Raw genomic sequence first — 27,986 nt, forward strand, 5'->3', positions numbered from 1 at the left:
GGCGAGAACGGTGCTTCCGGGGCGGGCAGCCGGGCGGAGGGAGGTGGGTCTGACAGTTGGCGCCGCCGGGAGGGCGGGCTGCGTGAGTGGGCGCGGGCCCCGAGGGCCAGGTGAGGCGCGGGCCAGGGGTGGATATGGGTTGGATGCGGTGGAGATGAATGGCGCCCCGGGATTCCGGAGTCAGTCCTGGAGCCGCCTTGCGGCTCTGGACAAGCGATTTCTTTCTCTGAATCTCAGTTTCCTGCTCTGTAGAATGGGGGTCAGAATGTGACTATAGCATCCTCTTTATGGGTTGGAGTGAGAAGTCAGCTCGTGCTTGTCGGAGCCCTAGCTCAGCGCCTGGCACACTGCACACTTCTTTGCTATACTATTATTGTTAGTATTGTTGATGATGTTTGTGTTTGATACGGAAGATCAGGGTGTGGGAGCGTGAAATTGGGAGCCAACAGATTTCAGTTCAAATTCTAAGCTACACTTTGTGGTAGCGGACCTGTGCCTTCCCTTATCTGAACTTCATTTTCCTCCTTTATAGGATGAAGGCTAATAATCCCTTCATCATATCATAGAGTTATTGTGAGGATGCTGATGAAATGTGCGTGTAAAGTCCTCAGCATAGGGCCTGACGGTGTAGAGCAGGAGCTCAATAAATAGATCCGGACTATAATAATACTGGTCATAGCGGACACCCATTAGGTGTTTAGGTCCCTATAGTCAAAGCTATGGTTTTCTCAGTAGCCATATATATGGATGTGAGTGTTGGACCATAAAGGAGGCTGAGCGCTGAAGAATTGATACCTTCCAGTTGTGGTGCTGGAGAAAACTCTTGAGAGTCCCTTGGACTGCAAAGAAACCAACCCTGAATATTCATTGGAAGGTCTGATGCTAACGCTGAAGCTCCAATACTTTGGCCACCTGATGTGAAGAGCCAACTCATTGAAAAAGACTCTGATGCTGGGAAAGATTGAAGGCAAAAGGAGAAGAGGGCGGCAGAAGATGAGGTGGTTTGATAGTATCACCAACTCAATGGACATAAATCTGAGCAAACTACAGGAGATAGTGAAGGACAGGGAAGCCTGGTGCGCTGATGTCTGTGGGGTCACAGAGAGTCGGACATGAGTTAGTGACTAAACAATAACGACATAATGATTCCAAGAGTCATTGGTGTAGATGAGACTAGCAAGGAAGTAGAGAAGGAGAAGCTCAGAGACTTCAGCTTTCCCTCACTTTCCTTCTGATAGGAAAGACTTCGAATCTGCAGCTAGGCAAATCGACATCCTGCCACTTACTATTTGTCATATTTTGCTGAATCCTGTAGTATTAGGCTTTCCTTTTTCTTTGAAACCACTGATTCATTTTTCTCCAGTCAGTTCATTTGAGAAGGAAAATTTGTATTGCTTTTCTAATGAAAAACTAGCATTGCTTGGCTGTGAAAAGGAGGACTTAGCCTGAACTCCAGTGGAAGCAGAATGGTTTATTATATTGTAGATAGAAAAGGAAAGAATTGAAAAAGGAATGACTTGTATTTTTGTGATTCCATGCTGTCAGGTCTCATGGATCCTGTCAAGTTATACTCTGTTTTCAGCTCACACTTGGCATGTGATGGTCTTGGCTTAGTGATTGTCCTTCCCTTTTCCTGACTTACTGAAGATGTACTTATTTTGTTTAATGCACATGTACAAAACCTACTGAGCATCGTTCTAACAGCTTGGCATTTAGGAACTCTTAACCCCACTAAGCACTTTAAAAATAGAGACGCCTATCCTTTTTTTTTTTTTTTTAAAATTTGAGTATAGTTGATGTACAATAACTCCTGTCATTCTTATTTTACAGTTGAAGGAAGTGCGATCCAGAAAGGTTAAACCACTTGCCTCAGAGTCAGGGTTCAGTTCAGTTCAGTCGCTCAGTCGTGTCTGACTCTTTGCGACCCCATGAATTGCAGCACGCCAGGCCTCCCTGTCCATCACCAACTCCCAGAGTTCACTCAGACTCACATCCATCAAGTCGGTGATACCATCCAGCTGTCTCATCCTCTGTCGTCCCCTTCTCCTCCTGACCCCAATCCCTCCCAGCATCAGAGTCCTTTCCAATGTCAGCGTTAGAAAGTGGTAAGATCGAGCTTTGGGGGTAGGCCTTCTAAGGGCTGAGCATAGGGAGTCTGGTGAACGGTAATTACTTGAATTTTGGGGAGCTGTCATTTTTCTATTATTGTTATATAATTTTCGCTGTTCATAAAGTCAGCGTGGGAGATAGGTTTTTAATGGTGGAGAGAGAAAATTGAGTCTAGTGGGGAATTCTGCAGCTGTAGTGGGAAGATGTTGCTATTGTTCAGTTGCTCAGTCGTGTCTGACTCTTTTGTGACCCCACAGACTGTAGCCTGCCAAGCTCCTCTGTCCGTGGGATATCCCAAGCAAGAATACTAGAGTGGGTTGCCATTTCCTCCTCCAGAGGATCTTCCTGACCCAGGGATCGAACCTGAGTCTCCTGCATTGCAGGCAGATTCTTTACCACTGAGCCACCAGGGAGGATACCAGTACCTAAAGGCTTCTAGTAAGTATTAACTGAAACTTTGCTAAGACAGACCTCAGTGCCCAGCTCATAGTAATCCCTTGACCAGTGGACTGACTTGGGTTCGCATCCTGGCCCCTCAGTTGCTTGCTGTGTGACCTCAGGCCTGCCACTGTCCCCTGTAACTTGGAGATTGTTTTTACTCTCTACCGCAGGTGGTGGTGAGGAGGCACTGAGGTGTGTTCATCAGCAGTGCTAGGCCCGTGAATGCTCATCAGGAGCTGCTGCATGGGCACTGGAATCAGGGAGAACTTGTTTTTGTTTTTGAATCCCAGTAAAGCTCTGGCTTGATGTGGCATTTGGCAAATGACTGTACCACAATGAATCAGTTTTTTTTTTTTTCCCCATTGATTAAAATGTGGCTAATGATAGTCCTCACGCATGAGGAGGTTGTGAGGCGTCAGCTTGATGCCTGGCACCATTCCTGGTGCATAGTTGGTGCTTGCTATGTGCAGCGTTGTTCTTTCTGGCTTATTGAAGCCTCCTTCAGGCCTTGCTCTTTGAGAGATGCTGGTTGTGTTGTTCTTGTCCAGTGGTAACATCCCCGAAGGGAAAGGGCATCTTAGGAGCCAAGTACGGGATCAAGTGATGCCTGTGGTCACGTTCCTCATCCTGGTTGAGGGTGGAGGAGACAGCATCACCCTGGGGACTTTGGGAAGATGTCACAAGGCAGGTGGCAGCCATGCAGAGTGATGGAGAGCTTGCTAGGAGGATAGGAGAAGCAAGCATGCAAGGCACAGGTGACATTCTGTGTGAAGAGTGGGTAGCCGGCAAAGCCCTTGGGTGTTGGAGGGAAGGCTGGAGTGGGAGGCCTGGCGGGCAAGAAGAGCCAGCACCTCTAAAGTACTTAGCATGCAGCAGGCACTCTCAGGTGCTTTGTGCATAGAAACTCATCTAGCCCCACAGCAGTCCTCTGGGGTAAGTCATGTGTGTACCATCCTAGTGTACAGATGTGGACACTGAGGCCTGACTGGTGAAGTTGCTTGGCAAGGTCACACAGCTACTAAGTGGTAGAGCCAGATTTGAACCCTGCAAGTCTGGTTCCAGAGTCCTTACTTTTAAAAATAATTTTATTTATTTATGTATTTTTGGTTTTTGCCATGCTGGGTCTTTGTTGCTGCACAAGGCTTTTTCTAGTTGTGATGCGCGCGGGCTACTCTTTAGTTGTGGTACACGGGCTTCTCATTGCAGTGCCTTCTCTTGTTGTGGAGCACAGGGTCTAGGGCGTGTGTAGTTGTGGTTTCTGGGCTCCAGAGCACAGGCTGAATAGTTGTGGCACATGGGCTTAGTTGCTCCGTGGCATGTGGGATCTTCCTGGATCAGGGATCAAACCCATGTCTCCTGCGTTGGCAGGCGGATTCTTTACTACTGAGCTACCGGGGAAGCACTCTCCCTTCCCCCGCCACACTTTTTTTTTGGCTGCGTGGGCTCTTCCTTATGGTGTGCAGGCCTCTCTAGTTGTGGCATTCCGGTTTAGTTGCCCCTGGCACTCAGGTTTAGTTGTCCTGCAGCACGTGAGATCTTTGTTCCTCGACCAGGGATCGAGCCCACATCCCCTGCTTTGGAAGGTGGAATCTTAACCACTAGATCACCAGGGAAGTCCCCCAGAGTACCATCACTGCGATACCATCAAAATAGTGGGTAGGAAGGGGCAGATGGTAGGTGATGGTCCGCAGAAAGGGGCTGGAGAGTGGGCCTTCTGCAACCTGTAGGTGGTGGAGGGGTGGGGGACGTGAGTCAGAACTGGGGGCTGGCATGAGTGCGGGGGAGCAGCGTAGGGGGAGAGGACAGCCAGGGCAGGGCAGTGTGGGACACGGGGGGTCCTGGAGTCAGTAGTGGCGGATCAGGTGAGGAAATGATTTCTCTTAGTTCTGTCTCAGCACTGCTGTTCACGTGCAGGAGAAGGTCTCCATTGGTGCGCATATGTCATGTGTCTTTCTGGCACCCACTGACCTTACCCGAGTGAAAACTGGCTTTGCGTTTCTGCCCTGGGGCCCGTCCTGCGTGGAGCCCCGCCTCTTTGTCCCTGGCTCTCTCACTCACCTCCTCGCTCCCTCTATGGTATGGTCCCTGCGGGCTCCTGGCTGCCCCGCGGACATGCCAGATGGGCTTCTGGCTCAGGGCCCTGAACTTGCTGTACCTTCTCCTGGAACACTCTCCCTCTCTAAAACTGCATGGCTTACTCCTCCACCTCCTTCGGTCTCTTAAATGTCACTTTGGAGAGCTCCTACTGGGGACTTCCCTGGCGGTCCAGTGGATAAGACTGTACTTCCACTGCTGGGGGCGTGGGTTCGATCCCTGCTCCGGAAACTAAGATCTCAAGTGCTGCATGGTGGGGCCAAAAAGTTTTTTTGAGAAACAACAGCAACAAAAAGAGAGAGCCCTTCCCCGACCACCTATTTAGAATTGTAAGCCCTCCCTTCCTGGGCCCTCCGTGTTTTCTCCATGACACTGAAGGCTTTCTGACACACAGCACTGTCAGCTGGTTTGCTAATTGTTTTCTGTCCTTAACCGTGTCACCACGTAGAGGCCAGGCTCCGGGTTTTTGTTTACCTTTGTATTCCCGACCCCTAGAGCAGTACCTCACACCCAGTAGGTTTTCAGGAGAGAGTTTTTGAAAGAATGAATAGGTATTTATGGTTAAGGTCTTGGGCCAGGGAGGGTCTTTTATCTGTCCCTCTGTTTTCCAGCCAGAAACTTGGGAGGTGTGTGGGGATGGAGCTGTGGACATTTGCTGTCCCTGGGCCTTGTCCCAGGCAGGAGTGATCTCTGCAGTGACAGCTCTGCCCCAGGCTGACTTCCTGCCAGCTGTCCAGGCTATTCCTGGGCTGTGAGCCCCCAGCCCAGGAACTCTCTTCTGTCAGGCAGACAGACAGGCAGCAAGAGACGGACAGACACTTAGCCGGCGGTGGCTCATGAGCGCTCTCTCTTCGTCCTCTCTTTCAGGCTCCAGGGAGCGGTGTGAAGGCCCAGGAGACAATGGTCTCAGTGACTATGGGTGAGTCTTCTCTCAAGGGCCCTCTCTCCCCTCTCCCCCTTTTTGAGGTGTGACCTTAATAGTGGGGGCTGGGTGGGGGAGGGAGGGCCAGTCACTGGCAGGAACAGCTGTGCTCTGAGGAACCTGGAGGCAGGGCCAGGCCTGCTCAGGGCCGACCGCCTCCTTTCTGCTATCCTGGCCTCCTGACAACGTACTATGGCCATAAAGAACTCGGGTTCTGGAGTCCAGCAGGTCACCCACATGACCTCTTAGAGCCTTGATTTTCTCACCTGTAAAATGGAGATCGTAACGTCCTGGGACGTTGTTTAAGTATTAAGGAGGTGATTGCATGTAAAGCCTTGAGCCTAGTTCTCAGCAAATGTTAGCTGTTACTATTCTCATGAGCTTTATCAACATTCTCTTTAAACTTTGTACTTGGGGATTGCCAAAACACAGAGATTATTAGCTAGTCACTTTTAAATTTTTGGACATTTGAACATACAGAGAAGTACATAAAACAGATTTGTGTGATCATGAGAGCAATTAGAAAGCAAACATCTGAGTACGTCCTTTTTGATTCCATTGACAAAAAGCACAGGAGTGGCTTCCCTGGTGGTCCAGTGGGTAAGACTGCACTTTCAGTAGAACATGGGTTTGATTCCTGGTCAGGGAGCTAAGATTCGCACATGCTGCACAACATGGTCAAAATAATAAAACGCAGAAGCAGGCACAATCACTCTGTGCTGCTAGAAGGTGTTTATTGCCTTTGGGAGGCAGGGAGAAGTGGCTCCCTAGGGAATGGGAGGCCAGGGGAATGCTTCTAGAATGTTGGAAATGTTTTATTTCTTGATCTGGGTGCTGGTTACATGGGTGTGTTGGTGTATGAAAATCTATCGACTTGTGTGCACTTTTGTGAGTGTACCTTATAGTTCAATAAGAAAGGTTTTAAAAAAGCCTCCACCCATCTAACCATCCAGGTGGAGAACTAGAATATTGCTTACCCACCTCGAGGCTCCACCCCAGTCACACCACCTCCCTCCTTCAGATGGAATCTACCACTATCTTCTCTTTGTGATCTTCTCTCCTTACCTTACTTTGTCGTTGTGCCACTAATGAAAACGTTCCTACAGACTTGCTTTTGAATTTACATGAAGGAAATCCTGCCATGCCCTGTGTTCTTTTGTATCTGGCTACTGTTGCTCAGCACAATGCCGGAGAGTCATCTCTGGTGCTGTGTGTAGCTGTAGTTCTTTCCTTTTTTAAAAAAAATCTGTTACAATATTGCTTCTGTTTTAATGTTTTCTTTTTTGGCCAGGAGGCATGTGGGAACCTAGCTCCCTGACCAGGGGTCTGTCTTGCATCCCCTCCAGTGAAAGTCTTAACCCCTGGCCTGCCAGGGAATTCCCTGTAGTTCTTGCTTTACACTGCTCCATCGTATTGACTGGGTGAGCGATCGATCGTCTTCTCTTTGTCAGTGCTATTGTTGGTGGATACTGTTTCTGGATTGTGAGACTAGCTGCTAGGAATATTCTAGTGCCTGTCTTCTGGTGTGAACAGCAAGCCACCTGTTTGAGTCCCAGACGAGCATTGTGGCCTGTATTATTATTTCTGAAACGGGGGTGCATCTTACAGCTGGTGCTTATGACCATTTAACTGGCAGCAGGTTTTCCTCCTTCATAGAACACAAAATGATGATGATGCTGGGGTCTCTTGCAGCTCCTGGACTTTGCTTCAGGCAACTGACTGCCTCCAACCGTGTGGTGTTTCCTTTTCCCCTAATAACAGCTTAGTTGAGATACAGTTCACATTTCATGCAACTCATTGGGTTTGTTTTTTTTTCTTTTTGGCTGTGCTGGGTCTTGTGGGTTTTCTCCCGTTGCTGCGAGTGCGGGCTACTCTCCTGTTGCGGAGAACGGGCTCCAGGGCACATGCTTTCAGTAGTTGCGATTCACAGGCTCTGGAGCACAGGCTCAGTAGTTGTGGTCCACGGGCTTAGGTGCTCCATGGCATGTGGAATCTTCCCAGCCCAGGGATCGAATAGGTGTCCCCTGCATTGACGGGCAGATTCTTAACCACTGGACCACCAGGGAAGTCCAATGGTTTTTAAAATCTGTGTTTGTAGACTTGTGTGTCCATCACCACAATCAATTTCAAAATATTTTCCTCACTTCCCCCAGTTCCCAAATACCCATTAGCAGTCACTCCCCCTCCCCCCTGCTTTCCCACCCCAGTCCCTGGCAGCTGCTCTTCTCTTTTCTGTCCCTATAGATTGCCATAGATTGACCACTTTTGGACATTTCACATAAATGGAACTATTATGCGGTAGTTTTTGATATTTAGACAAAGCTGCCTGCTTTTGGCTGTAGGAACCCAGGCCCCCCCCCATGTCTTGACAGATGGAAAGTGCTTGTGCAAAGAAGAGAAAAGTCCATCCTTTCCTCGGGGCTGGTAGAAGTCCTGAGGCTGTGAGCACCTCACTTGCTGCAGGCCTGGGGAGACTGGCCCGTGCTGGGTGGACACCTGAGACCCCCGCCGCCCTCCACGCAGCATCTCATCCAGACTGTGTCATTCGCCCTGCTCTGAGCCTCAGTTGTCATATCAGCAAAATGGGCATAGTAACACCAAATTTCTCCTTTTTAAAAAAATAGCATGGAGTTTGGGATGTACCATTATATACCATGAGAAAGACTTAAAAAAAAAATGTTGCTAATTAAATTGTGGCACACCATCAATTGTGAGGTAAATCCTAGTTTCCGAGATACTAAAATGTGAGAAAAAAGATTCTACTTGGAACCAGTGATCTTCTCTGATACCTGGCCTGAGTGGTCAGGGTCATTTTGAAGGTCACACCCAAGAGGCCAAGAAAGAACTTTGGAAACGGTGAAGTTGTGTGGATGGAGTCTGCCTGGTCTAGGCTCCACGTGTAGTGGGGACGTCATCACCGTCACCGTCACCATCACGGCTGCCGTGGGGTAGGACATCCTCTGGGCCTTGTGCCATTTCGAGCCCTTTCTGTGTCCTTTCTCTTTAGTCTGCACGATGACCCAGGGTGTCAGTGCTCTTACTACTAGTCTGCTCCCTGAGGGAAGGGACTCTGGGCCCTGCAGTATCCCCAGTGCCTAGAGCAGGACTTGGTGTGTGCCAACTGCTCAGTACACGCTTGTGGAATGTGTGACCCCAGAGGAGACCGAGCAGCAAGTGCTACCTTCCCCAGAGTCCTTTTTCTGGGAAATGGCAAAGCCAGGATTCCAACCCACACTCCAAAGCCTGTGCTCATGACCTCCTTTCTGAGGCTGGGCTGCTCCTGTGTGTGTTGTAGTGGAGACGCCTGCTGACACCCAGAGGCCAGCTGTGCAAACCTTCTTTCCACCCACCTGTGGATCCTGTCACCATCTGGGCCTGCACCTGCTGATGGAGACCTGGGTGGAGAACCCAGAGTCCTGACTCCCTGCCGCCCCCAGTCATTGGCCAAGCCTGGGGGACAGTGGTTGCTGGGGGTCGTCATGCTCCAGGCAGGGCAAAGTTGTGAGGAGAAGGGCAGTCCAGGAGCACAGGGGCTTGGGAAGTCTGCTTCTTGTTAGCAGTGTGGCCTGGGGCCAGGCGTCCAGCCTCTCCCTGCCTCAGTTTCCTCTTCGGCCAAGTAGAGGTGTCAGTGCTGCTGAATTCACAGAGCTGGCAGGCCGGCTTAGTTCCGTCATCTATGTGGAGTGCTCAGGGCCTGGCATTTGATAAGCATTTAATTTGTGGGAGCTGCTGCTGTTGTGGTTTTGCTGCTGCTGTTCTCTAAGGAGAATCATGTGAATAATAAGCCCTGTCTACACCTCCACGCTCCCAGCCACTTCCGAGTGGATCCAGTTCTTTAAGGAAGCCGGCATTCCTCCAGGACCTGCTGTCAATTACGCTGTGATGTTTGTGGATAATAGGTAAGGCTGCTGAGGGGACAGGGCTGACCCTGGGGAAAGAAGGGGAGTTAGGGAACAGGCCGGCCCACCCACCCCAACTCACTTGTCACCCTTCCCTGCAGAATCCAGAAGAGCATGCTGCTGGACCTCAACAAGGAGATCATGAACGAGCTGGGCGTGACTGTGGTGGGCGACATCATTGCCATCCTCAAGCATGCCAAGGTGGTGCACCGCCAGGTGGGCTCTCTGCTCGACGCCTCTGTTTCTGGGTTTAGGGTGTGATGGAGGGCTGGTGGTAGAACCAATCAGAGGCTTGGAAGCAAAGGTAGACATACCTGGATTCCAAGGTTGGTTCCACTGCTTGCTGTGTGACATGGGACACGTTGCCTAACTTCTCTGAGCCTTACTTTCTCTGCTTGTAGAATACACATAGGCAAACCTGTTTCGTAGGGGGATTGTAAGTATTAAGCTACATAAAGCCCTAGCACAGTGTACACAGCAGGGCCTCGTTAAGGGCTCTCTGTAAGTATTATTATTATTATTACTGTTAGTTTTTCCTTCCCTCATCATAGTTATTCTTACCGTGACTCTTCTGTCCCCAAAATAGGAGCTTCCGAGGTGGGACACAGTTGGTGACTTGGCCAACAGCATGGTGGTTCCATTCTTGGGCTTTCTGTTGACAGTGACCTTGGACTAGTGATTCACCTCCCCCAGTCACTGAAACAGGCCTTGCACTCACCCTTTCTGAATAGGGCCTCTGTGGCCGTCCACCAGATAGCGTATATGGCACCAGGTGCCGGGCCTGGAGTGAAGAGTTGCTTTAGCTGTGATCATTAGCACTTACAGGCTCTTGCCATGGCCTGCCAGTCCCTGTCTTCATCCTTTATACACGTTACCAGCTTATTGACTCCTTCCTCCCGTAAGGGAGGCTTATTGCAGAAGGCTGCGCTCTCAAGCACTCCACTTACCACGTGGTGGTCACTGGGATTTTTCTCATTAATTTTAGAGGCTTTCTGCATTCCAGGGCCAGGCTTTCATCTGCCCATCATCCTGGACAGGACCCTGCAGCAAGGGCTTTCTCAAGCCAGGGATGCTGTCTGAGTTATCCCAGAGGTCCCAGAGCAAAATGTGTTCTTTTCTTTAACCTTTTAAGTTTGAGACTGATTTTGGATTTGTAGAAAAGTTGCAACAGTAGGACACAAAGTTTCTGTATTTCCTTCACCCAGCTTCCCCTAATGTTGACATGTTACATAGCCATGACACATTGGTCAAAACTAAGAAAGAAACATTGCTATGCTATTATTGGGCTTCCCAGGTGGTACAGTTGGTAAAGAATCCCCCTGCCAGTGCAGGAGACGTGAGTTTGATCCCTGGGTTGGGAAGATCCCCTGGAGAAGGGAATGGCAACCCACTCCAGTATTCTTGCCTGGAGAATCCCAAGGACAGAGGAGCCTGGCAGGCTACAGTCCATGGGGTCGCAGAGTCAGACGCAACTGAGCGACAGCTTATGCACATGCTGTTATTCACTAAGCTACGGACTCTGGGTTTCTTCCGTTTTTCCACTAATGTCCTTTTTCTCCTTGGGATTCCACATGGCATTTACTCCATGTGTCTCCATAGTCTCTTTTGATTTGGGCCAGATTCCTGCTCCTCCCAAGTTTTGGATGACCTTGACAGTTTTGGAGAGTGCTGCTCAGCTGTTCTGTAGTGTGTCCCTGTTTGGGTTTGTCTGGTGCTTTGTTATAAGTTGGGCTTCCCAGGTGGCGATGGTGGTAGAGAATCTGTCTGCCAATGCAGGAGACGAAAGAGACATGGATTCAGTCCCTGGGTCCGGAGGATCCCCTGGAGAAGGGCGTGGCAACTCACTCCAGTATTCTTGCCTGGAGAATTCCAATGAAATGAGGAGCCTGTGGGCTATGGTCCATAGGGTCACAAAGAGTCAGACATGACTGAAGCGACTTAAAACTTGCAAGTAGGAGTGAAATGTTTTGAAATCTCTTCTCTAACAGCCCAGGCTCTGATCTCCCCCAGTTTTGCTTAGATATCTGGGTCCCCTTTTCCTCCACCTCACATCCCGTCCCCATGGTAACCCCAGGCACCTGTTTTCTTTACAGGATATGTGCAAAGCTGCCACTGAGGCGGTGCCCTGCAGCCCCAGCCCCCTCCCAGGCGAGATTCGCCGAGGTGCTTCTAGCGGTGAGTCCTGTCTGTTCAGGCCTCTTTCCTCCGTTCCGACATTCTGTAGTGAAGGGGACACGCCTAGACTTTGCAGAGGTGGAAGCACAGCCATCTGGGGCTCTCTTGTCTTAGGGATAAATGGGGCAGAGAGTGACTGTGCATACGATCAATTTTCGTTCGTGGTTGTTCCATTCTGCAAAGCCACTGGGAGCATTGAGTCAGTGACTCTGAGTCACTGCTCCCAGGGAAATGTGGGGTCAGGTTCCTGCAAGCTTCTGGTCACAACATCTTCATCATCTGACCAGTGTACAACCTTATTTTATGTGTGTTTCTGTTTTAAAAGACCTTATTTAATATATATTGTTGATTCATTGACAGTGAACTCACAGCCCACAGCGCTAAAACTCATGCCTGAATGAAGCTTATCCAACGCACATATGTTTTCCATAAAGCACATCCCCGCCTTCTTGAACTTAGGACACTACCCAGCGTCTTATCACCAAGCTTGGGGACCATTTTAAACAGCAGAATCACTAACAGAAACACAAAGATGTGAAAATAACGCTGAGGAAACCGTAAATAGATGGTGCGGAGAAGGTGATGGCACCCCAGTCCAGTATTCTTGCCTGGAAAATCCCATGGGCGGAGGAGCCTGGTGGGCTCCAGTCCATGGGGTCGAGAAGAGTTGGACAGTACTGAGCGACTTCACTTTCACTTTTCACTTTCATGCATTAGAGAAGGAAATGGCAGCCCACTCCAGTGTTCTTGCCTGGAGAATCCCAGGGACGGGGGAGCCTGGTGGGCTGCCGTCTATGGGGTCGCACAGAGTTGGACACAACTGAAGTGACTTAGCAGCAGCAGCAGCAGCACTATATAGACTTGTTCACTATGTGAGCTGTGTCAGGATAGCAGAGCGTCGCCTTGTTTGACCTCAGTTGGGAATGTGCATTAGGCAACTCAGGATTTTTGCCTCTCTGTGCCTGTCTATAAATGACCACAGAATCCCACAAGTATTGGTTTTGAGGTTGTAAATAAATTTGTAAATATGCCAGCTTATAAATACAGAATCTGAATGATAAGAATCAACTATATTTATACTTCTGATTTTTTAGCAGTGTGACACTTGAAAAATTTGACATACATACATACGTACATATTGATTAGCCTTTGCTGCTTAACAGGCTTCCCCCAAACAGATATAAACACACATTTAAAAAAAAATTTTGATTTCAAAGTAGTTGATTTCTTTTCAGAGTAAGAGGTCACCTTTTGCAAAATTTATTTTATTTTTAACACTTGCGCATTTTAGTACTTCAAATCATACTTGTGCACTTACTGATAATGAGGAACTGATCTTCTGACCCAGGGTTTTTAAAAAATTTTTGTTGAAATATACTTGATTTACAATGTTGTGTTAGTTTCAGGTGTGCAGCAAAGTAATTCATTTAAGTTACACACACACAAGCACATACACACACACACACCCACCCACCCTTAGTTCCCTGACAAGGGATCAAACCCATGACCCCTACAGTGGAAGCCACTCTTAACCACTGGACCGCTGGGAAAGTCCTGGTTTATGGGAATTAATGTTAAATGGACTGTGTAGCTTTGATGTATTTTTCTGTACACTGTAGTTATAGTTAAAAGCAACCAAGCAATAGGAAATTATAATCTTGTGTTGAGGGTCATCATGAAGGATTTCAGGAGGCTTTGAGAGGTAGCACACTGCAGGAAGAGAGAACTTTTGCAGGGGGTAGGGGGTAGGACAAAGTAGCAAAGTCTGAAAGCCACTATGGGGGGTGTTCCTAGGCCTACTGAGCAAGGAGTGGTAGCATGAAGACCCCTCTGCCCCCTCCCCTGCAGGGCTTCCCCAGGAGTTCAGGAAACCCACCCCTGAAGCTAGCAGCAGCTGCTCCTGGCCCTCCCGTCTGCTCTCTGTAGCCCATCTTGCAACCTGGGACACCCCTTCTCCTTCTCCACAGGAGATGGGGTGCCTGAGACTGCTCCCTGCCTCCAAGGGAGGTCACCTCTTTTCTTGTCCCAGCCCAGCTGAAGGCACACCTACATTGCCCAGGGCCCCTGCTGGGTGACCCTCCTCCCTGAGTGCCCCCAGTTTCCTCATCTTTAAAGTTCGTTTGCAGCAGAGCCTGTCTGCTAGGGGTGTTGGGAGGTTCGGTGACCCTGTTCATCTTTTCGGTAGATGTTTATTACTGAAGACCTGGGAAGCACTGAGGACACAGCAACAAACAGTATCTCCTCTTGAGGCTTGCAGTCTCTTGGGCGAGTCTGCCAGTAGACAGATAAATGTACTTGAATGTCCAGCAGTAGTGGGCTTCCCTGGTGGCTCAGCGGGTAAAGAACCCACCTGCAATGCAGGAGTCACAGGAGACGTGGGTTCAGTCCCTGGGCTGGGAAGATCCCCTGGAGGAGGACATGGCTTCCTGCTCCAGTATTCTTGCCTGGAGAATCCCATGGACTGAGGAGCCTGGCGGGCTACAGTCAGTAGCATCGCATAGAGTCGGACACGACTGAAGTGACTGAGCATGCACGTGTATCCAGCAGTAATAACGGACTATGAAGAAAAAGAACAGTGTAGGGTAGAAGTGGGAGCGGTTGAGGGGGCAGTCGGGAGTTTTCTCTGAGGAGGCTGAGTCTGAGAGGAGACCTGAATGAAGAGAGAGAGCAGGCCCATTGGTACTGGGGGAGCCGTGAGCCAGCCAGACAGCAGATAGACAGATAGCAGGCACCCCGAGAAGGCGTGTGCTTTCTGGAGGAGGAAGGTCCTGGAGGAAAGCAAGGCTGTGGGGGAGGGAGAGGGAAGGACTCAGCACCGGGCTGGGTGACCGGTGGATGAAGGGTGCTCGGAACCATTTGGTCTGGGCCTCAGGAAAGGCCCCCTGGGCCAGGAGGGCTGGACTAGTCCCTGGAAGACAGGCCCTCCCCAGGCCTCCCTGTCTTGATAGTACAGCCTATTCAGTCCCAAGGTGGCCTTCCCCATCCTGCCCCCTTCCCGGGGCCCTGTCTCACTGGACTCTCCTCTTTCCTCTTCCTGCCAGCCGCCTCCCGAATGATCACCAACAGCCTGAACCGAGACTCCCCACCTGGCACTCCCCCCAGGCGGCCGGACACCAGCACCTCCAAGATCTCTGTCACTGTGTCCAACAAGATGGCAGCAAAGAGTGCCAAGGCTGCCGGTGAGGAGACGTGGGCAGGGGGTGGGAGGAGCTAGAGGCCACTGCAGGTTGGCAGACGGCATCTGGGGGAGGTGTTCTTGATGCTGCTGTGCAGGCCATGGGGTGTGCACAGTGTTCAGACTCGGTCAGGTCACGGCCTCTCTGGGGGCCTCACCTTCCACGTCTGTCGAAGGGGGCTGGCGCTACCCTCGTCCGCGGACGGTTGGAAGCCCTTGAGATGGTGTCTGTGAGCATCGTGGACCCGTTGCAGTTCTCACGCAGGGGCCAGTTCAGTCTGTGTAATTTTTATTTTATTGTGGTGAGAACACTTAACGTGAGATCTGCCTACTTCATGAAACTTCATGAAACTTTACGTGTGCAGAACAGTGTTGTTGACTGTGGGTGGTTCAGTCTTTTTTAACAGATGGTCACTGAGCCCCGCACTGGTGCCCGGCCCTGTGCTTGATGCCTGGGGTCAAAGGTAAAGAAGCTACCTTTCCTCTTAGCCACCAGAGGGATCCTTTAAAACTTTCCATCTGATCCTTTTCCACCCTTGTCTAGAACTCTCCAGGGCTTCCTATTGTTCCATTAGTAAAGTCATCTTCCCACGTGGCCTTGCTGGGCCCTGTGGGTTCATGTCTTGCCTGCTGCCTCCATTCCCCTCCAGGGTCCTTCCCATCGTGGGGCCTTTGCCCCAACATTCCCTTCTCCCAGGGCCTTCTTCCTCCGTAGACTCTTCTATGCTTGGCCGCTGCTCTTCCTGGTCTCAGCTTGTAAGCTGGGAGTGGGGCACAGCCTTTGGGCTTCCAAGCCCGCCTTCTGTCCGTCACACGCTTCTGCCTTTGTTGAGTCCACCCCCACAGCCCCGTGATCTTGGCCCACGTGGAAAGCAAGGCCCAGGGAGGCTGTGTGGCTATTCTGGTGCCCAGCCCCATCACGTCCCATCCACCTCTATCACAGGTGCTCCCTTTGGGCCACATGTGTCTGGAAGCGCCTCCTCCTCCTTCTGATTGTTCGGTTTGTGGGCCATGAGCGAGAAAGTTAAGATTCATTCCTAAAGTAGTGAAAAGATGCGGGGCCTGGGATGGATGGTTCTCTTCCCTTCAGCAAGTAGAGGAGATTCTGTTTATTTTTGTAAGTTGAGGTGTAATTTACTTTTGCATAAGGCACACATTGTAAGTACATAGCTTGAATGATTTTTAACAAATGATCATACCTGTGAAGCCATTACCTTGAGGGCCTGTCCACCACCCAGCAGTTTCCCATCTGAGAGTATTCTGGCTGGCCTGGGAGGCGAGCCTACTGGGGGGTGGGTCAGAGCCACAGAGAGCCCGGGAGGCCAGCCATAGGCCCAGGCCCCTGACTTTCTTGGTGGATCAGTCAATGCCCATAGGGGAGGTTGGGAAGAGAAGGGATTCTGGTCAAGGGAATGCATGGCGATAAAGGGCACGTGTGTGCCCTTTGCAGGGTGTCCAGCCCCCCACCCGGAGTGGACATTTCCTCTCAGAAGATGCTCACCACCACCCCCTCCCCCAGCAGCCCTGGCCCGCCGAGAGGAGGAGAGCCTGAGTGTTCCCACCAAGCGGCGCCGGGTCACCGCCGAGATGGAGGGGAAGTACATTATCAACATGCCCAAAGGCACTACCCCGCGGACCCGGAAGATCCTGGAGCAGCAGCAGGCAGCAAAAGGTACTGGCCTGGGGAGGGGCAGAGACTGTGTTTCCCTTTTGCTGCATCTTGCAGGGTTGGTCACATTCTACAGGTGTTGGCCCAGAGGCAGGCTCTGATGGGGATTCAGGGGGCCTTGGACCCAGGGGACAGCAGTGGTGGCCATAGTAGAGAGGGGCACATCACTATCTCTGCCTTCTTGTCCTGCAGTTAGCATAGCAGGGATCCTCGGTGCCTCAGCGGGCGTCTCTCCCCCGGGGGACGGTGGCACGGATCCAGTGCTGGTCTGCCTGCTAAGCCAGTGACCGTGCCTGGCTGAGGACAGTGCCCCAAACAGTAGGAACCATCGTGGTGAGCCAGAGGGGTCAGGCTGAGATTCAGTCCAGAGGTGGAGTTTATCTGGTGGTATGAAGATGCTCTTCTTTAAGCGTTCCTTTTGTGCTCAGTCTGACTCCTTGTGACCCCATGGACTGTGGCCCACCAGGCTCTTCTGTCCCTGAAATTTTCCAGGCAAGAATACTGGAGCTGATTGCCATTTCCTTCTCCAGGGGATCTTCATGACCCAGGAATCGAAGCCTCATGTCTTCTGTCTCCTGCATTGGCAGGTGGATTTTTTACTCCTGCTGAAGCCCTGCATTCTGTTAGAATGTTGTGTATATTCTCATGGAAAAACATTCAGTGGATGCAGAGGCAGTAAAAACCAACTTGTATCCCACATGTATTGCGAACCTTTCCAGACATCTGTTTGTGTGTTTACATGCATCTCGGCTTTTTTTTTCTTTTTAAGCACAAATAGTCTCATCCTGTATGTGTTGTTGTATAAGGTTTGATTGAGCTCTTTTCACGTTAGGGCACATGGATCTGCTTCATTCTTTGTAATGGCTGTTCAGCATTTCCATAGTACTTCTGTATCGTAATCTAGTAAACATTCTTCTGTTGATGGCTCTTCAAACTGTTATTTAGGGAGGGTATTACCATTTGTCAGATTCTCTTAGAGGCCCAAGGCCCCCAAAAGAGGGGAAGGAAGCAGTAGGGATTGAGAACTCTTCCTGCACATACACTTCTTGAATTGGTACCAAGAGGTGAGGACTGGAAGTGTCCATTTTAAATGATCCTTCTCACATTTGACATTGACCAGAAGTGTGGGGGTTAAGGTCAGTGTTAGCGGACAACACAGACATAAAACCTGACTCCGTCCAGTGTGCGCCTGCTTGGACCAGAGCTTCCCGGGGTCTGGGCTGGCCGTGATGACCCCTCCCTGTCTGTTCAGTGCTCAGCCCAGCTTAGGCCTGCAGGGGCCACCCCCCAGGCGTAGGCTAATGACCTCACTTCCCTCCCAGGTCTCCACAGGACATCTGTGTTTGACCGCCTCGGCGCTGAGACCAAGGCAGACACCACAACGGGGAATAAAGTGAGTGGGAAGTGGGGGAGCCCCTGGGGACGCTCAAAGCTTGGTCTTCCCTGAGTGTCATTCGTGGCGCTTCCTGCATATACCTCACCCTGTCTCACGTACCTTTCCAGTCTGGCGCCCTTGTCTGTGCTCCCTGTCTGTCTGCTACCCCGATTTCTCTCCTGATTTCTAGCCCCAGGGCTCTGGCGGACCCCTGGACAGTGTCCTGGGACCCCGCCCACCAGCATGTCCCCTAACTGGTCTTGAATCTTCCTCCAAAGTACATCTTCCTCCTGTCTTGGGGGCTCCATGCCCCTGTTCTAGGCAGTCTTGAGGCTGAGGGCACCGTCTGTCTCCTGTCTGCAGCCTCGTCCCGTTGGGATGGGCAGTGGCCTCCTAGCTGGTGTCTGTGCAGCTCCAGGGAAAGCCCTCCAGCCCCTCCCCCATAGCAGCAGCGCCTACGACCCACAGGACAGGCCCCTTCTACCCTCCTCACCCACTGTAAACCCTTCAGAGGCTTTTCACCAGTCCAGGATGTAGCCCGATCTTCTTGCCTCCACTTGTGGTCCCATAGGCTCCAGGCGCAGCATGTGGTTAGGAGACGCAGCCTGAGCCTGTTGCCTGGCATGAATCCTGCTCTGCCATTGCCTGGCTTCATGGCCTTGACCATTTCACCTCAGTTTCCTCCTCTGTATAGTCCCTGCCTCACGGGGTAGTCGTGAGGACTCATGGGGTATACCTGTGTGGTGGGGTCTGTCTGGTGCCTGGTCGGCATCTTGTTTTTTTTGGGCACACTGAGCAGCACACGGAACTTTCCTCACCAGGGCTCGAACCAACGCCCTCGGCAGTGGAAGCACAGTCTTAACTGCTGGACCGCCAGGGAAGTCCCTGGTGAGCGTCTTGAAATGGTGCCTCAGATTCACGCTGATCAAGTTTGCCAGCTGCCTTTCCTTGCTTGCTCACCAGGGCTTACCCACTCTGGCTTTTTTCTCACTTCCTAAATCTTATCATGAGTGTGATTGTAATGCTCAGGATAACCTGGCTTAAAGAGGCCGCCGTGGAAAGAGCTGGGCAAGTACCCCATAAATATGACTCTTACTTGTGCCTGGGGGACTTTGAGGGTGCACTGTACTCTGCTTAAACAGTGAAGCCTCAGAGAAAGTGTCCCTGAACTCAGCGAGGAGATGAGGCTTCGCTGTCCACAGCTCTCCACTGCCCCCACCCCATGCCTGCCCTCCCAAGCACACAGTCCTATCGTCACTGGAGAATTACTTGTGTGAGGTGCAATGCTGGCTCTGTCTTCCCCGCTGGACCGTAAGCCCCCTGTGAGTGGGGCAGGGCCCGTCTTGGTCAGCACTGAGTCCCCAGCACTGCCCAATGCAGGCCAGATACTGAGCTGGGACTCAGAGATTATTTGTGGAGTGATTGACCAAGTTCGCCTCTTCTCTGTGGGTCCTCTATAGACCTTTGCAGACAGTTTTTCCTTTCACCTCCCCTCTCCCTCCTGGTCTTTATTTGGCTCACGTCCACTCAGCTCTCAGGTCTCATCCTAGAGGTCCCTTCTCCAGGGTGCCTTCCCCTGACTTCGGCAGGGAGTGGTCTCCTCTGGGCTTCCCCGGTTCCCTGGACTTGCCCTCTCCTGGCTCTCACTACTATCGAGTGTGTCAGCGAGGGGTGTGCTTCCCAAGTGCGAGCCCCACGAGGCCAGGCACGATGAGGCAGCTCTGTGATTACAGGGTGAGTGGCTCGGTGGCTCACCTGTCCTATCTGTGACCCCCACAGCCCACTGGAGTCTTCAGCCGCCTGGGGGCCACGCCCGAGACAGACGAGGATCTGGCTTGGGACAGCGACAACGACAGCAGCAGCAGCTCCGTCCTGCAGTACGCCGGGGTCCTGAAGAGGCGAGGCCGCACCCCCGCCAAGGCCAGCCCGCAGCCTGCGCTGACTGTCAAAGCCAGGGCGACGAGCTCGGCACTGACTGCTGCCACCCCCACGCTGCGGCGCCTGGCCCTCTCCTCTCGCCCGGCGCCCGAGAGGAAACCGGAGGCCCTGTCCAAAGTCAGCATCATCCAGAGACTGGGCAAGCCCGCCCTCGTGCCCGAGGCCCAGGACAGCCAGGTCACCAGCACCAAGAGTAAGTCCTCAGCTGAGGTCAAGGTCACCATTAAGAGGACTCTGGTGGGGCCCCGGGGGAGCAGCTCCAGCGAGGGCCTGGGTGCCCAGATGGACCACGCGGGCACCGTGAGCGTATTCAAAAGACTGGGCCGGAGGACCTTCTAGCCCACAGGCGGGGCGCAGGCCCCTCTCCTGACTCCCGGCTCCATCAGTCTTCAGCGAGGGCGCGTCACCCCTCCCTGCCGGCTTCCGGACGACTTGTCGCCCCCTCAGGTGTTCCGCTGGCCTGAGCTTTCCGGGGAGCCGCCTGGGTGTTCTGAGTCCGAGAGGGTCGCCGTGGCCCGGCCTTGCCACTCTGGGGCTTCCCTGCCTTCCCGTCCTCTGCTCTTGCCTCTTGACTGTGGCCTTGGCAGGACCCCTCCTTTACCTCTCCTGATGCCAAGGACCGTTCTCCTCCCCTCCATGCCCTTCCTCTCTCCCAGCAGCATCTGCTGCTTCAAACCCGCATTCTGGGGCCTCCCTGTCCCCCAGAGAGGGTGCACCCGGAGGGGCTTCTGTGTCCCCCACCCCGGGACTTCCTTGCCCGCCTGCCTCTTCCCCGCCCCCACTGCTTTGCCCTCCCCCACTCTCTCCCGATCTTCACTCTGTTCATTTCTTTTCTGTTTTCTGTCCCCGTGGCAAGGCCCGACTGTCCGCTGCGTCCTGCCTGACCCTCCTGCACCTCCGGCCTCCCAGCGGCGCCCTCGTCGGCGGTGGCGTCGAGCCAGTAGAGACTGTTAGCCGCCCTCACTCCCAGGCTGGAGGGACCTCCCCAGACCCTGGGCTGTAGCCAGGGCACCCACCTGGGCCTCTTTTCTCCCTGAAAGTCTGTGGCGGGCGGCGGGTAAGGGGCACGGAGGTGGGAAGCCAACACCGAGAGAAGAAAACAGCTATTTTAATATATTTTTGTGACTTTCAGACTGTTTCCCTCCCCTCCTTCAGGGTGAGTTGCAGGATTGCTTCTTACACGCAGCACAGGGTGGGTGGGGCGCCCATGGAGAGCTGGGCAGCTCCCTCCACACCTGTGGGCCATGATTTTGCTGCCAGCTCTGAGCTGAAGAGAGGAGGTCCCAGTCGTCATCCACTTGGGCCACCTCCTCTTGCTCTGGGCTCCCGCAGGGCCTCTGTCTGTCTGCCCTCCTCGTCGTAGGTTTCTCCCGTTTCTGCCAGGCTGCCTGTGAGGGGTTTTCCAGATTGCAGCTCCATTGTGAGGCTGTGGGCTCCTGTGGACTGGGTTCTTCACCCTCTTACCGCTGTGCGGTACCTGTGTCTGCCAGGCCTGTTCAAGGGGCTGGGCTCCATCCGTGAGCCAAGCAGGCCCGTCCCTGTCTGCATGGCTGCCCTCACCAGCCAGAGAGACAAGCGGAAAGTGATCATGCTGCTCAGAGTCTGAAGGAAGGCTGAGCGCCTGTGATCAGGGTCTCTCTAGATGTTTGGGGCAAGAAGGCCTTTCAGAGGAGGTGACCTGTAGGTTGGTTTACATGATGTTTAGGAGGAGAGTGCTCAAGCAGGGTAAACAGGCAAGGCCAAGGCCCTGAGGTGGGACGAGGGGACACGGAGGAGACCAGCGTGGCTGGTGACCGAGTGAGTGAGTGACGGGCAATTTGAACCCCTTCCCGAGAGCGTTGAGGAGTTTGGGAGGGTTTGAGGCTAACAAGTGGTGATCTGAGTTGCCTTGTATGAAGGTTGCTGGGGCCACTGTGAGGAGCTGTTGGGCGGGTGGGATGGAGGCAGGGATGCAGCCTGGGGGGAAGTGGTGGGATGGAGAGGAGAGGCAGGGGTGGACTTTGGGGGTGCCTCGAGAGGGGCAGCAGGATTCTCCCTGCAGATGGGCTGGAATTTGGGAAAAGACAAGGGGCTGGATCACGCCTGGATGGGGGACTTGAGCATCCAGAGGAGTGTGCTGTTTTGTAGCGCTGGGTGGCGCGGGAGGGCGCTCAGGTTTCACCAGGTAGACTGAGAGGTGAGCAGTCTGCGGGGAATGCTCAGGGCACAGGCATGTTCACAGCCGCGGGCCTGGTGATACCAGCCGGAGAAGAGCCTAGAGAGAGGAGGGGACCCAGAAGGGAGTGGGGTGCTTTTCCCACCTAGAGAATAGTCTCTGATAAGGAGATTACCAAGGAGTGGTCAGGGAGTTAGCAGAACTGAGAGCAGGTAAAGGTGAGGTTAGATGGCATCCTTTTTTTTTTTCCATTGTTTTCCATTTTCCATTTCAACACAACACTGACCATTTGAACCGTTCTTAACGTGTCCTCTTCAGTGGCACTAAGCATATTCATACTGTTGTATAACCGTCATCCATCTTCAGACCTGTTTTTGTCTTCATAAATGATCATCCGTTTATTTTTAGTTTGTCGGTGCCGTCATGCCGGGAGGCTGCTGCACGTCAGGCAGGGTCCCACGCACTGGGCCTGTGGTGTGTGGGGCCAGACTTCAGTATGAGGGGCAGTGATAGAACAGCTATAGACCCCCTCTCGTGGTGAGGGCCCAGGCCAGACCCTCGTGGGGCTGGTTGAGGTTGCTGACCTCAGAAGGACAGCAAATGATAGTGGTGTCAAGATCCCAGAGGCCGCCCATTTGTGTCAGGGCCACAAGGAGGCGCTCACACACAGAGACACTTTCCTTGTGGTTGGTTCTTCACCTCTTCTTTTTTTCTTTAAAAACCCTCTAGTGATTTCCTTGAGTTCCACTTCATGGATAACTTCAGCAACTGCCAGGGTTGCCTGGCAGGGTTCCAGTTACTAAATTTAAGAGCACAGGGTAATTTCTTAATGCATAATAGGAACTAAAATGATATAAAAACGTGTCACTTATCATGACAAGCTTACCTGCTGTGAGGTAAGTCGAGTCACTGTTGCTCCTGACAGAGGCGCGGAGGGGGACAGACAGCTGGCGGGTGGTGGCGCTGGGTGTGATGTTGGGAGATGAGCAGGTGCCTCGCCCCTCAGCCCCTGCCTGTGTTGCCTCAGCTGCAGATTGGAAACAGGGCCCCTCTTTGTAAAGGGGAGGGCAGGGTCCTGGGAGAGTGGTTTCGGGTGTCCTTGAGTTGTTTGTGTGTGCACACTACCTCGTTACTTACCCCCGGGAGCACTTGCAGCTCTGGAAGGTCGTGGGCCTTGAGGGTCGCGCCCACCCTGCCACTGCCTGCCTGACAGGGTGGAGCCGGACCCCTCAGCCTCCCAGCCACTCCAGCGTCCCACCCATTTGATTCGGTGATTCTCCCAAGCTGGCCCCAACAGCTGTGGCCCACGGGGGTGTATTATTTTTCCCTCTGGTTCTCTGAAACATTTTCGAGCGTAAGTATTGGGTTGGCCAAAAAGTTCATTTGGCTTTTCCATAAACATCTCACAGAAAAACCTGAATGAAATTTTTGGCCAACCCAAAAGAATACATATACCTAGTGTACAATGCCAAGATACAAAGGCTTCACAGTGAAAAGTCTCTTCCCAAGCCCCCTCCTCAGAGGCCACCAGTGTTACCACTGTCTTGGATCACCCTTCCAGAGATGTGTCTGTGTGTGTATACACACACACACATGTGCATGCATACATATAGCCAGAGGAACACAGTACACACAGATGTGCACACACATGTTAATGGCCTAGCTTACTCAACCAGTCCTTTAGGGAAGGGGATTTGGGTTGTTTCCAGTCCTTGTTATTACAAGGAGTGCTGCTGTGGGGAAAGGTGGGTTTGGTTCAGGGTTGAATTGGAAGAACTCCAATGGCACCACTTCAGTGCAAACACTGATGTTGGGTCAACAGCACATCCCAGTAAGGTTCTCCCGCAAAGTCTTGGCACTCTTCAGATGATTTACTTATACATGTATCATCCTATTCCAGAAAGGAATTAAGAGCAGTTAGGCTCGTCTAATTGGAGGCCACTGGAGGAAGGGGATCAGGGGATGTGAAGAGGTAATGCGGACCACCACCCAGGTGCCAGGAAGTACAAAGTATGTGCTTTGCTAAGTTAATTAGGCTTAAGAGGTCTTTGCACATGTGGAGCCTGCCTGTTTATGCTGCTTCTGGGAACCCTGTAGCCACCCCTGTGGAGATGAGCCTGGGCTAGGCAGCTGCATAATGAGAGACACGTGGCATGGCCAAAAAACAGTAATTTTAGTATAGAACCCCAATATATAAAACATGTTTAAAACGGAAAAGCAGTCATTTATTAGCATAATTTATCAGATTATTTTGCATTAATTCATGCAAACGACACAAAATTCAAAGGTACAAAAGGATGTATACAATAAGACTCTTTTGTGCCCAGTGGGCTGGCAAAAAGATTAAAGTCTCAAGTGTTGGGGAAGATGTGGGATAGTAGTAGTGCGTAGACTGCTGTTGGAATGTAAGTTGGCATCAGCATTTTGGAAAACAGTTTGATATGTTGTAGCATAATTGAAGATGACATATTCACCAATCCACCAGTTACCATTCTGGAGAAATTTACACATGCATCCAGGGCAAGTATCAGAATGTTTCTAAGATCACTGTTGTAGTAGCATAAACTTAGAAACAACCTAGATATGCATCAGCTGGAGAATGGGCAGATTGTAGCACAGATATTCTAGTTACCTAATGCATAGTGGATCACCTCAAAATTTAGTGGCTTAAATCAGTAATCATTTCCTGTCGTTATGGGGGGTTGACTATGCTCAATTAGACAGTTGTTACTTGGGGCTCTCATGTGCTTGGTGTAAGATCTTGGCTGGGGCCACTGTCCTCTTGAAATTCCTCAGTTGTCTGGTGGTTAGCCAGTACTGGTACTGAGGGAAAATCTCAGTGTGGGCTGTCAGCCAGGATGCCTGCTTGTGGCTCCTCCATGTGACCTGGGCTTTGTTACAACATGGCAGCTGGATTCAAAGTGCACTCTTCTCAAGAGTCAGGGAAAAGTGTGTTGCCTTTTCTAACCTAGCATTGGAAGTCACCTTGCTTCACTTCTGCCACAGTCACTAGCCTGCCCAGATTCAAGAGGGACCACAGCCTATGGCTCTCAAGACAGGAAAGAAGAGGGATGAGAGATCGTCTTGAAAAATTACACGTCAATCCTGGATGTACTATGTATTGAGTGTGGATATTATACTTCGATGAAAACTAAAGTTGTGCATATCAATATGAATAAAGCAAAACACTGAGTGGTAAAAGCAAACTACAGAAGAATATGTGTAGTTTAAAGATATGCAAAATAGGGAGTTCACTGGTGGCCTAGTGGTTAGGATTCTGGGCTTTCACTCCTGTGGCCTGGATTCAGTCCCTGGTCAAGGAACTGAGATTCCACAAGCTGCACCGCCAACACCAACCAAAAAAGGAAAATAATGTGTATTGGTTATAGATACTTAAGAGTGTAGTAAATGTAGCCAATGCATGGGGATGATAAATTCCAAGTGAAGGATAGTAGACCCCTTCTGGGGTGGGATGGAATGTGATTGGAGGGGTACGCATAGGGTCCAGCAGTATGGTAGTGGTTTTAAAGCTGTGGGCACCCAGGTGTCCATTGTGTTAATACTCTCTGGGTACCTGAGAGCAATTAAAAAATAACAATTCTCTCTCCTACTCTAGATCCCTCATCCATCCAGTTTTTCTCTCCAGAAGCCATCAGTATTACTGGGGTCTTATGTGGCCTTCCAGAAACATTTCATTTACAAACATAACTATATTTTTTTCCCACTCAGATGGTAGCATATATGATAGTTTTATACTTTGCTTTTTTTTATTATTAATACTTTATATCCTGGAGACCATTGCAATCAGTACATAAAGAACTTAAAAAAAAACATTTTATTGAGATATAATTTACATATGAGACAATTCACCCATTTAAAGCGCGTGTTTCAGGGACTCTTGTTCATAGAACTGTGTGTCCATCACCATAATTTTGGGTTTCCCAGGTGACTCAGTGGTAAAGACTTTGCCTGCCAGTGCAGGAGATGGAGGAGGTGTGGGTTCCACCCCTGGGTCGGGAAGATCTCCTGGAGAAGGGAACAGCAACCCACTCCAGTATTCTTGCCTGGAGAATCCCATGGACAGAGAAGCCTGGGGGGCTACAGTCATAGCGTCCCAAAGAATCAGATGCGACTGAGGACATGCACACACACCATAATTTTAGAGTATTTTCATTATCCTGAAAAGAAACACCCACACTCCTTAAGCATCAATCCCCAAGTCCTACCATGCTCTGCCCCACCCGCCGCTGCTCCAAGCCCTTGGCAACTACTAATTTGCTGTCTACAGAGACTTGCCGCTTGGGGGCACTTTATGGAAATGGGTTCATACAATATGTGGCTTTTTGTGTCTGATTTCTCTCACTTAGCATGTTTTCAGGGTTCATCCACGTTGCAGTACTTCATTTCTTTTTATTGATGAATATTATCGCGTTGTATGGATGTAACACATTTTGTTTGTCCAGTTGATGGTTGTTTCTACCTTTTGGCTATTACGAATAATGCTGCTGTGAGCATTTATGTACAGATTTTGTGTAGACGTATGTTTTCAGTTCTTTTAGGTTTATACCTAGGAGTAGAATTGTTGGATCATAAGTTAATTCTATTTTTAACCATTTTAGGAACTGCCAGACTGTTTAAAGTGGCTGTACCATTTTACTTTCCCACTAGTAGAGTATGAGAGTTCCAATTTTTCTGTATTCTTGCCAACACTTTATTATCTGTCTTCTCGATTATTGCCGTCCTGTGTGTGTGCGTGCTAAGTCGCCTCAGTCATGTCTGATTCTTCGCGACCCCACGGACTGTAGCCCGCCAGGCTCTTCTGTCCTTAGGATTCTCCAGGCAGGAATATTGGAGTGGGTTGCCATGCCCCCCTCCAGGGGATCTTCTGACTCAGGGATTGAACTCATTCTCCTGTGGCTCTTGCATTGCCATCCTAGTGGGTCTCAAATGATATCTTATTACTGTGGTTTTTGACTTGCACTTCCCTGATGGCTAATGATTTAAGCATGTTTTAATGTCCTTATTGGAAAGAGGCTTCCTTTTAAACTAACTGCATAGCATCCCCTTGTGTGGATGAACCTTTGAAACCAATCCCTTATCATGAACATTTGGATGGTTTCCGAGTCTTTTTCTATCACAAACAGCACCTCTTATGCACACCACTGTTTGCTCATATGTGAACATATCCAGAACGTAAATATCTAGGTGCTAAATTGCCAGGACAAAGGGAATGCACCTATGTCTTATAAGTTTGAATTTATGCCATTTGTGTATTTAAAAGTAAATATTAAATATAATCAGATTTGTTTGAGGAACACTCTTAATTTCTCCTCCAGTGTTACTAGATAACAGATTTAGGCACATCAGAACAAGCAGCCATTTTATTTCTCTATTTTACTTCAGCTAAACCTTGCGTAATTCAAGGCTGACTTTTACATAGATTTGAATGTCAGGTTGAGGCAGAGGTCCATGAACACATAAACCTACATTCGTTGTCCCAAGGTTTTCCCCTAGAGCTGCCTTTCCTGCTCCCTCATGGTTAATTCAGTGCTTGTTCCTGAATCGCCAGCATAGCATATCCTGGCAGTCGTTGGGTGGCCTTCTTGTTTATTCTCTTTTTACTTTTCAGCTACACTGAGGGGCATGTGGGATTTTAGTTCATCGAACAGCAGTTGAACCAGCACCCCCTGCATTGGAGGCCCAAAGTCTTAACCACTGGACCACCAGGGAGGTCCCCTTGTTTGGCCTTCTTTATGGTCTGTTACGATTAAGAGCTTGAGCTGTTTTGATTAAGAGCAACTGTGTGATCTTGGGCAAGTTACTCAACCTCTCTGAGCTCTAGTTTCTGCTTCACTAAGGTGAGAGTAATGGTAGCATCTAGTTGTGAGGACCAAGTGAGTCAGTTCTTGCGAAGGGCTCAAACAGTGCCTGGCACGGTGTGGTTTTCTCATCTGTCTCTGAAACGGATGATTTTCTGCATCAGCCTTAGCACCACCACCTAAAGAACCCTTTAATGACATTCTCATTGACTACA

At 50.8% G+C, this 27,986-nt stretch overlaps 1 protein-coding gene across 12 annotated transcripts; it reads left to right on the plus strand.

Annotated features, from left to right (window-relative positions):
- Positions 1 to 12: 12 nt before the first annotated feature.
- CUNH19orf47 (chromosome unknown C19orf47 homolog) lies at positions 13 to 27,267 on the plus strand. Of its 12 annotated transcripts, none has more exons than XM_040252769.1 (10): positions 13 to 110; positions 5,512 to 5,563; positions 9,378 to 9,465; positions 9,567 to 9,681; positions 11,559 to 11,640; positions 14,682 to 14,819; positions 16,338 to 16,487; positions 17,807 to 17,877; positions 19,639 to 19,990; positions 20,654 to 27,267. In XM_040252769.1, exons 2-10 carry the CDS (start codon positions 5,545 to 5,547, stop codon positions 20,749 to 20,751), a joined length of 1,113 nt encoding a protein of 370 aa, XP_040108703.1. In that variant the 5' UTR covers positions 13 to 110; positions 5,512 to 5,544; the 3' UTR covers positions 20,752 to 27,267. The 12 variants fall into 12 exon arrangements, with proteins under 12 accessions (XP_040108703.1, XP_040108699.1, XP_040108693.1 ...); XM_040252765.1 differs by having other exon boundaries at positions 41 to 110; positions 16,335 to 16,487; XM_040252764.1 differs by lacking the exon at positions 13 to 110 and adding an exon at positions 2,365 to 2,547 and having other exon boundaries at positions 16,335 to 16,487.
- The last annotated feature ends 719 nt before the right edge of the window (positions 27,268 to 27,986 follow it).

The sequence above is a fragment of the Oryx dammah genome, unplaced genomic scaffold, assembly GCF_014754425.2.
Source record: "Oryx dammah isolate SB20612 unplaced genomic scaffold, SCBI_Odam_1.1 HiC_scaffold_13, whole genome shotgun sequence".
Lineage (NCBI taxonomy): Eukaryota > Metazoa > Chordata > Mammalia > Artiodactyla > Bovidae > Oryx > Oryx dammah.

What these genes read in the sequence shown, in the direction of transcription:
- CUNH19orf47 (XM_040252759.1), top strand. An exon ending in CCAAGGTGGTGCACCGCCAG is followed by an intron (nt 9,682 to 11,558) that starts GTGGGCTCTCTG and finishes TTTTCTTTACAG; the next exon opens with GATATGTGCAAAGCTGCCAC. An exon ending in ACACCACAACGGGGAATAAA is followed by an intron (nt 17,878 to 19,638) that starts GTGAGTGGGAAG and finishes TGACCCCCACAG; the next exon opens with CCCACTGGAGTCTTCAGCCG.